Consider the following 13,858-nt stretch of genomic DNA (forward strand, 5'->3'; position numbering starts at 1 on the left):
TACTTGTAATTTAATATTGAACTGCCAAAATTTGAAAGTCTTAAACAAGAAATAAACTTTAGTATATGAATCCAATACTGACAGCTTTAGTACCAAAATTAAGCTCCGAAATCAGTCATGTGGATGTGACCGTGCAGGTTTAATAGTTTGTTTATTGCATGTACTTTGAAGTTTATAAATGGATTTGGAATTTTGAATGATGAAATAACATGCGAGTACATTTACAGGTATTGAATGCCATAAGTGAATTGGCGGTTGCAGGTGGTGCTGATTTGGTATTTTTTGAATGATGAAATTAGTGTTGATAGGATTTACTTTTTTATAGCACTCACATGCCTCGTCATCTTGATAATCGCTAATTTTTATTATGTGATTACGACAAGTTTCAGAAAAGGTACGTGAAATGGATATTGAATTAGCAAGATGGGTTGAATTTGGACTTAGCTCAAACCATTCCATATCATATGCGGGAAACAATCAAATGATTATGATCGGTTGTAGTCTAACCAAGCAGCTGTCAGCTATGCATGAAAAGGATCTGAGCGTGACATTTTGTGTATGCTTATTCAATTGCATTGAATTATTTACTGATCGAACTAATAGTTTCATTTAATTTAGTTCCTTGATTTTATTGTCGAGATTGATTACTGCTATAAAAACATGTTTATGACATTTCGAACATGGGAAAAACAGTAGAAAATAATAATTGGTTTTCAGACTTCCAAATATTTGCATTATATTATGGATATCATATCTTCTAAGCAACATTACTCATCAACAAGATGCGAAGCTGCGCAAGCATTGCTAGGCATTCTTTTTCATCCATCGATATCCTGGAAATTTATGGCGACAGAAATTGAAGGGAATAAATACACGCCATACGAGCAAATCATACATCTTTTTATGAAACCGGAGGTTTGCATTTATTATTTCTCAAGTGGTTATCATGTTTTTCAATTTAGTTGATGAAGTTTATTTGAGTTTTAATTTTTTTGTTTTAATTTCGAAAGATTTAGCAATTTTCATTGCAGTTTTATCGCAGTAATTTTTTGAAAAGAAATGAAAGTGCAAGGTTTTGATTGAGGTAAAAGTGATATTGTGTACATGGAGATATACAAGTAAATAAGCCATCATCATTCCTTTCTCTACACTTAGGTATTTAGCAGGATGTTCCGTTGGATTTGTTAGTGGTGCTTCAAAAAATCGCAAGTTATTTTGCATTTAAATACAACACTGATGTTATAATCAACTGCACACAAAGACTATTTGTGGAAGAGGACTGTGATGTTGATGTTGATACTACTCAGCTGTTCTCATCCTTTAAAATTCTGAACAACTTCTTTTCGAAAATAAGGGATGATTTCAGTTATATGTCACGCACTGCACATCGAACTGTTGTGGAAAAGTAAGGATTGTAAAAATTAATGCTACTCGCTATGATTTTTATCGTGATTTTCAAAAATTTATCATTCTGCAGAGATTACAATTACAAATATGTCTCTAATGAGATGTAGAGATTACATCAGTGATTCAGTGATTACATATGAGGTAGCTTTACTTCACATTCTAATGTGCTGCCTTTCATGTCGAAGATATAAACGGATTTTTTGTTCCATACTTAAATTGACAAATGTATTCAATAAAATGTTTCTAACGTGAAAAATTGTGAAATCAGTTATTTTACATTCAAATTCAAACATTTTGAAGGGTTGCACAGATATAATCACAAAATGGTCTTTTGCTTCAAATTTTTATTTATGATTCGATTATAAAATTTAAATGTCTTCCACTCAGCATTTTCCTTTAATTTTATTCTCTGATATGATATTCCTTTTTCAGTTGTTTAATTCCGCATGTCTGTGCGCATGTTGCATCACCCAGTCAGGATGCGAGAATAAGATATTTAGCAATTCGTTGTCTCCAGTTATTATGCGATTTCGATGGCACTGATATTACTGGAGCGGTTTTCCTTTCACATATGGGTGCACAAACAGTATCATTAGTTGGACGATTATTACAGCAACTTTCGGTAGTTTTGATTTTTTCTTACTGAATAAATTGTCTTTTTTTCTTACTGAATAAATTGTCTTTACTCAATTTAGAAAACTATTTTTTCATTAGTTTTTGAAGTTAGCCATGAGTTGTAAAAAGAAGTTTGCTTGACAAATAACTTACTCGTATTGCACTGCACAGCATTGCCGTCTGATTATTGCTCAGAAATGTTTAACACGTCGTCTTGCAAACTTTTCGGCTTTTCAAATTATTCAGATATGTTTTTAAAACGAAATTTTTAAAAAACAAATTAATGGTTTTTGTAACTCTTATCATTAGAATAATAAGAAGTCGCATCATTATCTTATAAAAGTTTTTACAAAGGTAGCCTTATTTACATTGAGTTTCATCTCAACATTTATAAATCGCTTTTCAAAAACTATGGAGTAATAAAATTTATTTTTAGGAAGATAGCAAAGAAAAGTCACTATTGCCTTACGCATTGCGAGCAATAGTACTAGTTGATAAGCTCGCTGCTTCTAATGAGAAGTAAGTTTTAATTGTTTCTCATTTGAATTCATTTTTACTTTAAATCGAATTAAATTTAAATATTCAAATGTTTCTTTAGTACATGGGTTTCCAGAATTTGATTTGCCTAAATTGATAAATTTGCTCTGTCCAAATTCAACTTGAAAAATATCATCTCACTTTAGTAATTTCAGGTGTGTTCCTGTGATCGATGTCCCTGAGCGTGTAACTATTCTGCAAAATATGTTGCATATGTTATTAGTCGAGGAGGGACGTCTTGCGATGATTTCCGCATTATCATTTGGAGATAATCCAAAACATTTGTTACATATGTGTGATCTTCAGAAGTCAATATTAACACCTGAGGGGCATATCGTTGATGATATTAAAACGCGCTTCAGACAAACTGCTACTTACGGATATTTGTGTGAAATTCTGTTTGCACTAGCACGAAACCAGTCTGATGGAATGTTTTGGAGAATGCATGGTCCAGAAATTATTAAACTAATCGATTGTAATCTCATCTCAGCTGCGACATCATTGAAACATTGGTTGGAACCATTTCGAGAGGAATTAGCACTTGGCAGGAATATAAACACATTAAATTTCCTTACAATGAGGTTTGAAAATTCTAAAACTCATGTAAAATTGGTTTGTTAGGATAATTGAAGCTGGATGTTAAGTTCTTTGTCTTAGCTGATTTTAAATCTGGTAGGACAAGACAAAGAGCGAGAAATTTAGGATTTGAATGGATGTTGAAAATAGATGGAATATATTTTTAAATCTGGTGAAACAGACGAAGAGCAAGAAATTTAAGATTTAAATGAATGACAAAAATAGATGTAGCACATTTCTTGTACAAAATGAAAGTCATGTGAAACAAAATTGACATTTAGATCGAACTGTTCAACGCGTTCTGCGGCATTGATGTAGTTACATGCAAAATGTATGAGATGACTTCTCGGCATTATGTTAACCATTTTGTTGGTTTAATCATTATTTTAGACTAACTTATCACAGTGAGAAATATGTGGAGGGTGATCCACCGCTAGCATTGGTAACTGTACTCCGTCTAATTGATGCAGTTTTGGATGAGCCAGAAGATGCAACATTATTTGATGTTTCTTCCGATGAAATTCGTTTTGATTACTACGCAAAATTTTATGAAGATGATGGATTAGAGAAAATCAGAAACGTTTTAGATGTAAGTTTTTTGAGAGAAATACTGGACGGATTATAATATCTTTTCATTTGAATTCTAGGATCAAAGTTTTGGGATAGCTTTGGAAATTTCATTTAAATTTTGCAAAAAATTTGCTCGATTTATAGGTAGCAAACACTGAACAGAGCAAACGAGTACATTATCGATGTACCGCACTTACCGGTGATTCATACATTTATTGCCAGTTTGTTCGTTCAGCAGCAAATATTATGTGCAAGTTATTATCGTCCTTGCAAGCTATCAATCAAAATCCTGATAAGCTGATCATAGATACCTTGTTGAGGACGTATACACTTTGTTGCATGGATGAAGCATCTAGCGATCGCATAGTCAGAGAAACCATTATAAATTCAATTGCATTATTTATTTTTCCGATCCTATCAGATCGACAGGGATTACGGAGAGCTGGTCAACGGTCATTTTTGGAGCTTTTTTTGAATTCTGGATTTGAGAGGCCTCCAAATTTCTTTGCTACGTTGGATATTTTATTGCAATTATTTCCGCTTCCATCGGATTTACTGGCAAACGTTATTGGCATTAATGTGCAGGAGATAACTTCAGTGGAAAAATTATGGAGCGATCGTATTTTAGAGCATGAAAAACAGCTGCAATTCGCGATCATGGTTATTGTTCAATTTAGATATATCAAATTTATGATATTTTTGTGTGAGAGCCTTTTCTAGTTATAATTGTCTTTTTTATGAAGACTGAAATATTCTTGTCTCCCAACCTTATCCCTTTTGTTTGTCTGATTCGGACCATTATTGTCTACTTACCACTTATTTTTCCAGTTGGGTATCTCGTCCTCACAGCGATTGAAACGACGTTTATTCGACCTTTTTAAACGCTTGGCATATTGTTCCGAGAATAATGCATTGTGCTTAATTGAGTGAGTGAATTTCTATTAAGTACAAATGCTATTAAATTGTTAATTAAATTGTTGTTTCTTCAAAATAACTGTCAAGTGCTTATGGGAGTGCTTATTTTTGTAATATAGACCTGTTGGTCTCTGTTCAGGTTTTGGTTTTTCTTTAGAAGATTTTCTTTAGTATTTTTCTTTTAGAAGATTTTTCTTTAGAAGATTTCTTTAGAAGATCAAATTATATTTTTTCCTTTGAACTCTTCACTTTTATCATGCCTATGTTTCTGAAATACATTTTATATTTGAAATTTATTAATATATTCTGTCCTTTCCCATTTATTTATATTTAGGTATAATTTTATTATCTTATACACCTCATCCTCTTCATCGCAATTAATCATGAAAATTGATCAGGTTTTTTGTTATAGTATTCTTATAAAGCAGAGCTTACGAATGTTAACGTCTTCGGCACATACGGCTGTCATTGACGCTTTCGAGGACGATATTGTGGAGGAGGAATCAAATGTTCGTTTTGGCAATGCCGTCGATCTTGTGACGGCTTCATTTTATGCATTTTTAGCCACCTGTTCCGGAGAATTTATGCTTCGAAATTCTATGGTTATCATAATTTCGCAGCGCAGAAGTTATATTCCCACATTGCTGAAGTTCTTTAAACTAGCCAGTCCGAAAACTTCACCTCACGTTTCGTTCCAAACACACGTCATTGTGAGTTCGCAAATTTTCATTACCTTTAATATCAGTATAATCCATATTTATCATAGATAACGATAGGAATAATATGTTTAGTTGGTTGTTTAAAACTTTTGCTCAACTCTTATCTTTACAAATGCAGCATACATTTCCTTTTGTAAGTCTCTAGTCCCTTAATTTTTTACTTTACATCGTATGAATAATCGCTTTCTTATCGCTATTTTTATATATTTTCTTTTTAAACCATCGGTCATGGAAACTAATTAATTTTTTGTTTCAGTATTCCTATAAAGCAATAAAACTTATTAATTTTAACGGTGATTTTCTAGTTTTTTTAATGTCTTTTAGAAAATTTTCCGTAATCTTTGCATTGCTGACAATAACTTTGATGGAAAAATCGATTGTTTGCCTCGTGATGTTTATATCAAAATATGCGATAATCTTGTGGAACATTTTGGAAACGGGCAACATAATATAGAAACGATAATGCTAGCAATGGAAAGCGTTTGCAGCATAGGACATTCCTCAGCATTTGGCCGTGCTGTGGTGAGATTTTTAATTTTTAAATGTTTGAAAATTTCACATTCAGTGAAGGTTGAAATAATTCCCTGGACAAAACGGTGATCGATAAGCGATTATCCAAAGCACTAAGCTGCTTTTCAAAAACAGAAAACTCGAATATAGCAGCTTTCTTTTCTCAATTTTTTTTTCAAGTCTGTAGATTTCAATAAAAATGAATTAGCGAATGATATTAAACAATGCTGTTTTTTCAAAATTTTTATGGTTATTTTCTAGCCCATTAGAAAATTCTCATTGTTTTTACATAGATTAATAATGCTGTGATCAGTAACGAGGGCGCTCTGTTGCGTCTTATGGATCGCGTTTTAATGGGAGAACCGATTGACAAACTACTGTTTGAACTGGCAACTCAGCTCGTAGATCTTTTCGAAAACGTTTTAAAAAAAGTAAGTGAAGCAGTAGGTTATTTGTAGATTTCAAATTTAATTGTATTAAAATCTATCTCTTTTTTAAATTACATTTCATCTGCTATAGTATGTTCTCTCAAATGTGTTATTAAAGGTGTCAGTGCATGTAGATGGAAACTAAAATAAATTAGAAGTCGATCATTTCATTTTTGCGAACTAAGATTATCACTTCATATTTTTACTTCGCTCTTCCCAAATGTAAATTTTTGATTATGAAGTCATACTGCTAGTTTTATAATGCCACTTCAATTTTTTTATCTTTCAGGATTCAGTTAGATTTCTTGCAATGAAGTTGCAATCTTCCACTAATTCCGAACCACATTCTTTAGTGCGACTGAAAAATCAGTTAACAGAATTAAATTGTTCAAAAGATATGTTGTTGAGTTTGCAAAGAGCGCTAGATGCTTCGACCCAAGCAGAATCTGTTGAAGGTGAATTTTGATGCTCTTCATGTGTACTATTTATTCATCGTAACGTTTATTGTAATTTAATAAGTATTGCTGTGTTGCGAAACCTGCCGCTTAATTTTAAGAATTGTCAGAAAACCCTTCTGAATTTTTGAAAGAGAGACGGTTTATTGCTTTAGCACTACCAGAAGACTTGGAAGCTTACGAATGGCCTGAAAATGTGACTACCGTTCAGCAAGTTGATAGCCGACAAATAACAAATTATCATGTAAAAGACTTATTGAATTCGTAAGTTATTTATTGTCTTATAGCATTTACTTCGTTCAGCGTTAGTCAAAAGTACTGTCTATTTTTGAGCACTCAACATCCCCACAGGATTCAGATAGAAATTACAGTTCAAACACTTTCTAATTTAAAATTGAAAGCCATTTGAAATTTCATGATTTGTTGCTGGAAAATTTGAATTAGGAACTTGAAATATCGGAATAATCTCTACACTTTGCTGGCTTTTCATTTTGCAGAGATAATGGAAATTTTCATGATAATGCCGCACTTTCCACCGTCGATTTAAATATGCTCAACGAAGAATTTTTCCCAGAGACTGTGTTAATTTCTGCAAAGAAGTAAATGTTTATGAATATTGCGATGACATAAATTTTTCAGCATAGAAATAAATTTATTTAGTGAATAATTGTGAAAGAATAGTGGTTTCATGCTTGTATTTTGTTATGAGAATGGAAATCACCTCAATATCGTGTTTGTTAAAACCGAAAAGTTTTGCAAATGACGAAATCATAGGTCTAATATTGGTCAATGAGTATATCTGTATATAGGTCCTCTACTAAGCAATGAATGTCTATGCCTAATGATTTTTTGAAACCTTAGCTAAGCAAAGAAGGTTCAGTTATTTCTACGCTTCATTTTAGGTCAGCATCTCCAGTTCAGCCGCAGAGTATAAATTCAGTGAGGTTTCAATATTAATTTTTTTTCTTCTTTGGTTTAACCAAAGAATAATGATTTTTCCTTTCTTGCTTAAATCAGTCCACGGTTATTTTTGAATGAAAGTCACTTCTGAGGAGTATTGCCAACACGTTAATTAACTGCCAAGTTAATTATTGGTGAGTTTAATTTAAATAAGCATTTAGCTTGGGGAGCACTTTATTCGGAATAATCAGCCACAAGAAAACTATGAAGCTTTAGCTTTTGCAAAATAAAATTACAATAAATTTTAGGTTCCAAAATGGAAGACGTTTAATTTCGAAGGTCCGAAACGGTTAGTCTTTATTTATATATAGTACTCTGGTATTTATGTATTGGTTTTTCAAATATCAGCGAAAACATTTCAGGAAACGTCCTTATACAACCAAGAAAATTTTGATGAGACCAAAAATACGTCGTTATTAGATGTATAAAAAAGGCGAGTTGTTAATTTCATTTCGAAAAGAAGAAGGTCAGCTTAAATGATATTTATTTATCTAACTTCACATGCCTCATGTTCATAAATTTGACCATAAAGAGTTGAGATCTTTCAATAAAGAAGTTTTTCTCTGTGAGTAGTTTTTGTTACCAGTTGTAAATGTCAAAGTTAAATAAATAGTAACAAGGGTTATTGCATTTTATGCAAATTGAGTAATGAATGAATGAGGAATACTTCCACAGCACGCATTGAAGTCATGTTTATACATACTGAAGAGGAAATATTGGTAATGAGTATGAGACATTTCCTTTAAATCGGAATTCCTTTTACTTCGAAACGTTTGGAGATCAAAAATGGCATCGACGATAATCATCCATTTTTTTTTTACTGATTTGAAGAAATCGATAATTAGTATTTTGTTACTGGTTCCGGGTGTTTTCCTTTTTTGAAATTTCCATTAATTCAATGATTTAAAAAATTAAAGGCTCTTGTGACTGTATGTTCAAGTGGAACACTAATAGTATATGATAAATGGATAAATTAATCAAAAAAAAGAGAAAAAAAAAGACAAAAACAAAAAAACCAAACAAATGAAAACAAAATAAAGAAGCGTTACTTTTTAAGCATTGTCAACATTCATTTGCGTTACAGTGAAACGGATGTCAGTAAGATTTCATCAGGGAAAATGTTACGTTTATTTACAAATCAAAATTAATTCACACTTCCGATGTGTGACTGTATAACTCACCACAATTTGTAATTATAGATATTGCCACAATTTATAATTATAGCAATGATGTACAGTGACTTTTATCTTATAAAAAAAAAAAATTTTGATCATGAGATCGCTGGTTTGCGTATTTCATATTGTTAGAATCACCATCCAGAGAGATGGAAAAATTTGACACAAAATTTGAATCATTTGCTTGAAATGATTAGTTCAGAATGTATGGATTATATTACTCCACTTTGTTCATCCGTTAAAATAGTGCGATGTACAATGATGACTTTTGTCATCGCTGTTGAATTATTGGTGAAAATGATATGTAATTATTTAACTTCATGCAACTTCGTTGTTTCTATTAATAATTTCATCAATAAATATACTTTCCTTTCAATTTATAATTATATTTATCAAATTTCTGTTTAAGTCTTCCTTTTAATGTTTAATAATTGATATAGGAGAAGGACTGGTAATGAAATATTACAATAATTCAATTGATTCTAATTTATTCCAAGTTTTTCCAGAACATGTAGTTAGCATATTCCATCTCCATTTATTTCACTTGCTAAGAAATATGGTAATAATAAGCCAATAATAATGAATACCGGTTCAGGTGCAGTCTTTCCGGAAACTGTTGTGGCTGATAAATTTTTTCCATTTATTTTTTCCATTTTTATTTTCCATTTACCAATCAGTTCAGTACTGGTACTAAAATTAATCCTGCTAGTAAAATGAATTTTAATTGCCAATAAGTCTATAGAGTTACCCAAAATTTGTAAAAATTTGAAATAAATTATAAATTATTGAAAAAGTAGATTTTATTAATAATTGGAAATCAAAGAAAACAGAAATTCGTTGAAAAAAGAACGTAACATTGCGGTTTAGAACACGGATTAGTTACTTTTAAACCATTCATTTTTACGATTGGTTCTTAGGGTACATTACAGTATCTCTTGTGTTCATATTTTATCCGTATGTTTACCTGATTTTTGATAATGAATGAACTGAGCTTAACAAATTAAATTAACAAAATCGTTAATTGAAACATTTACATTTTCATACCACTTTTACTTTAATATGGAAATGTGAGGAAAAAAATTAAAACGATATCATACTACGATATCATATTTGATATCGTAGTATGATATCACATAGAACATCACCATCATCCATATGATATCGATTTGATTTTCATTAAATAAATTCTCATGCCACTTTTACTTTATCTGATATTATCTATAGATTTTTGTGTATAAAATTCAATTTTACTGGTGTTATTTTAACATCCCTCCAACTTTCTTTTTTGGTTTCTTCTGGTTTTATTACATATAAATTATGCTTGAAAGGCTTTCTCAATTTTTGATTTTTCAAATTAAAAGAAAAAAAATTTCGTAAATTGTCTCAGAAGAAGCCAAACAAATTGTTGTTGAATGGTTACCATTTGAACATGAACTAGTACGTACTGCAATCCATTTGTACAACATACCGGTATTGGTATGGAAATGGAACACGGTAGATTACTTACTGTACATTTCTCTGAAAAAGAAAAAATTGCAATAATAAATAATGAAATCAAAAAGTTAATAATTACTAATTAATACAGTATAAGTCATCTATAAGGGAGGATTTCCTAGTTTAATAGCTATTAAACACTTGATGAATACTCATAACTATTGTGAATTTTATAGACTAAATTGGAATTCGTAATTTCATTTCATATAATTAAAATGAATTCTTGATTTTTGCATTATTATTGTCTTTCAGAAGATAATGCATTCTTTATCGATGCTAGTGATTTCCTGGAAAAAATTAGCATTGTTGTATGATTTCCACTTTTGGGCGTTTTTGAATATGGAATTTCACCAATTTACTTATACATACGATGATGCATTCAATCATTTGGTCAATATTTGATCTCAAAATATTTAGATGATAAAATTTATTCACTTCTAATATTTTGTTCTTTGGAAAAGTAACAAATAAAAAAAAAAATGCAAATTTTTAACAATTGGCCATATTTACGTCAAAAAAAAATATGGGAATCTTTTAGCATCCATCAATCATCAACTCAACATGTCATCATTTTGTACTTCCTGTACCAAATCACAAATTCTATTCTTTTATTTCATCATTTAAAAAAAAAAAAAAGAAAAATGAAAGTACACGGGGAAAAATTTGAAATAATACAAAAAACATAAAAGATGTTCAATCAATTTTTTCATTCATACAAATTATTTACGAAACAACAAAATGATGAAAAGTAGTTATTTGTATATTTTTGCTCATATTTTCACGAGATATTAATTAATCAACTAATTAATTACATGGAATGAAGAAAGAAAAAGACTTCATCTCACAATTACCTTTTCCCTTTAATGTTTTCTTTTAAACTACTCAAAATATGTAATTATCATTTTGACATTTTTTTTTATATGGGAAAACAAGTTTCATTTCATCATTTATGAGATAGCCATGATTGCTTTTCTCTTGGAAGGACTTTTTTTCTCGTCTTCTCATTTTATTTTATTTTTTTTTCAAACGAAAAAATGAATTGTAAGAGTAAGTGGCTCGATAAAAGAAGATCTGTCAAAAAATGGAAATAATTCCTTAATCTTTAGAAAATGCATTGAAGAAAACCCAGAAAGTTTCATCTGCTGAAATTTTCATTTACGAAATTTCTAAAATTGCAAACTTCCTGAATACTTTCCTTTTTCTTTTTTTTACTTTATACTATCATACAAATTAATTATCCCTGCGCTTTTTACTTTTCTTTTAAAATAACAATACTTATATGTGTATATGTGTGTGCGTGTGCGTGTGTGTGTCTGTGTGTATGTGTGTCTGTGTGTGTGTGTGTGTGTCTGTGTGTGTGTGTGTGATGTTCTCCCACCACTTTTTGTTTATTTACTTTTCTCCCACAGTCTAAAACTTCATTTTGTTGTTTTATAATCATATCAACCATATTTTCTTTTTAAATTTGAAAAATCCCTCAATGTGTTTTCAAAAATTGCATCAATACTCCATCACCTACTGTTTATCTCCCTCTTTTATGCATATTCTCTTTCCTTATTGCTTTATTTTTCATTATTATAGTTTGTTAGTTAAAATATCTTATTAACTTTTGATCTTCCTTTTTTCTTTTGAATTAGAATTTACGCAATAAATGCGCCATAATTCCAGCCTTTAAAATGGGCGTTTTAGATAACGATGGACAGTATGAAATTCGAAAAGTTTTTATAATGGGAAGAAAAATGAAACAAACCTTAGCCAAATTAAGGAGATAAATGATATTTGATATACATTAATAGGTTTGATAAGATAGATGATTCAGAAGATGTGAGTGAATTCAAGAGTAAAATTGGATTGAAAGAAGAGAAAGGACAATTACATTTCGATTTCTTTTTTCCTTCATTCTTCACTATATATGAAAATATGCTCACTATAGACTGAAGTTTCTGTCATTTTTCATTCATACTCGTGAGATCAGAAAAAGAAAAACGAAACTACAACGCGATTCTAACACTTATCTTCAAGTTATTCCAAAAATATAAATGATCTCATCTTCTCCTCGAGCTCTTATCATTGTTTCCATATCAGCTTGTTCAAAAAGCTTCCTTTACTTTACCTTGCCTTGTCTTCTTTGTGTATTCCAGCAAATCACCATTTCAATAATTCCGTTAAATATGCAAATCTAATATTTGGGCATCGAATTTATCAATATTTTCTTTACAGAAAAATTTTGCATTTATCAACCTGCATTTGGATAAAAAAAAAGAAACAGGAAAAAAAAAGAATGAAATACTGTTGAATTGAAATACTTCAAACGATTCGCCAACAGATTCTAACTGATGCAATAATAATTGAATATTGATACAGTTCACATTCATAATACAAGGATTTTTTGTTAGCAAGACATCGTCTCCAATTAAATCCCAACTACTCGAGGATTTCATCCGCATGTCCATCCGTTCATTCATTCATCCGCCGATCCGTTCATCCATTCATTGTCCGTCCGATCAATCCATTCCATCTGTCCATTCGTCCATCCATCCATCTGTCCATTCGTCCATCCATTTCGTTCGTCCGTTCCGCCGTCCGTTCGTCCGTCCGCCGTCGTTACGCCTGTCCATCCATCATTGCGAGGGTCCTGGAAAAGAGCAAAGCAAGCAGAAAGTTGCATCCAGAACACAACAAAACTATGAAATACATTTATTTATAAGCGATCAATACACACATATACATTCGTTTGCATGCATGTATGTATCTTGAGAGACGTCGTCTGCATCTGTCTGTCTGTCCGTCTTTCTGTCTGTCTATTGATGTGATATAAGTATCGCGTACATATAAAAATATATTGTAGGATGGTGGAGTTAGTGCAAAATGCGTGAAATAAAAAAAGAAAAAAAGGCGTTAGAAAGGGGAAAGAGAGTGATGGCAGCTCTTGCTTAGAGCGCACAGACGAATGAACGAATATGTGATGCATATGGAAAAGCAAGCAGGTGGAAGTGGTACGCTACTAACTTAAGCATCATGGATGATGGTCGTGTCATATCAGGTCTGATCATATCTGAATGATATTAATCCAAAGAAAATGATAATAAGGCCTATCTAATGAACCATAATGCACACCCCTATTCATTCCCAAATCAACCACACTCCTTCCGCAGCACAATACCCAACATAACTATTGTCCCACTCATCTCGCCATTTTCCCAGATGGAATGTGTAACGTAACACTCAGACAGACATATGCCCACGCAGACGCAGGCATCTGCTTGCTTGCATGCATATTGATGCATGTCTGTCATGTCTGGGTGGGATAATCGGTCTGTCCGTTCGTTTGACCGGGATGGCTTGGAGTAGATGGAAAAAGAATTTTGTACTCATTCATTTTACTTCATTAACTCTTTTATTTTTATTGTCAACGTTTATTCAAACGGATAATAAATGTATCACTCAATTCCGGATACGGCACGATCATTTCATGCTTTTTTTTGTGCCTAATTTCA

General features: G+C 31.5%; 2 protein-coding genes across 2 annotated transcripts in view; one reads left to right on the plus strand and one right to left on the minus strand.

The window, feature by feature from the left end:
* LOAG_17591 (hypothetical protein) overlaps positions 1-8,231 on the plus strand; it is a 9,464-nt gene extending 1,233 nt beyond the window's left edge. Inside the window, exons 4-21 of the mRNA XM_020450251.1 lie at positions 390-556; positions 718-915; positions 1,164-1,405; positions 1,840-2,029; positions 2,459-2,541; positions 2,715-3,140; positions 3,526-3,724; positions 3,850-4,365; positions 4,534-4,631; positions 5,033-5,330; positions 5,664-5,861; positions 6,143-6,280; positions 6,567-6,732; positions 6,888-6,996; positions 7,230-7,331; positions 7,635-7,671; positions 7,941-7,981; positions 8,055-8,231. Of these exons, the coding sequence (XP_020306100.1) occupies positions 390-556; positions 718-915; positions 1,164-1,405; positions 1,840-2,029; positions 2,459-2,541; positions 2,715-3,140; positions 3,526-3,724; positions 3,850-4,365; positions 4,534-4,631; positions 5,033-5,330; positions 5,664-5,861; positions 6,143-6,280; positions 6,567-6,732; positions 6,888-6,996; positions 7,230-7,331; positions 7,635-7,671; positions 7,941-7,981; positions 8,055-8,112 (3,266 nt within the window). The 3' untranslated portion in view covers positions 8,113-8,231. The remainder of the gene's footprint in view (positions 1-389; positions 557-717; positions 916-1,163; positions 1,406-1,839; positions 2,030-2,458; positions 2,542-2,714; positions 3,141-3,525; positions 3,725-3,849; positions 4,366-4,533; positions 4,632-5,032; positions 5,331-5,663; positions 5,862-6,142; positions 6,281-6,566; positions 6,733-6,887; positions 6,997-7,229; positions 7,332-7,634; positions 7,672-7,940; positions 7,982-8,054) is intronic.
* Positions 8,232-12,678: 4,447 nt separating this feature from the next.
* LOAG_06092 (hypothetical protein) lies at positions 12,679-13,648 on the minus strand (the record flags this gene model as incomplete). Its single annotated transcript, XM_003141628.2, has 3 exons — positions 12,679-12,996; positions 13,310-13,416; positions 13,501-13,648. 3 exons carry the CDS (start codon positions 13,646-13,648, stop codon positions 12,823-12,825), a joined length of 429 nt encoding a protein of 142 aa, XP_003141676.1. The 3' UTR covers positions 12,679-12,822.
* Between the last annotated feature and the right edge of the window lie 210 nt (positions 13,649-13,858).

This window comes from Loa loa, assembly GCF_000183805.2.
Source record: "Loa loa unplaced genomic scaffold supercont3.98, whole genome shotgun sequence".
In the NCBI taxonomy this organism is placed as follows: Eukaryota; Metazoa; Nematoda; class Chromadorea; order Rhabditida; family Onchocercidae; genus Loa; species Loa loa.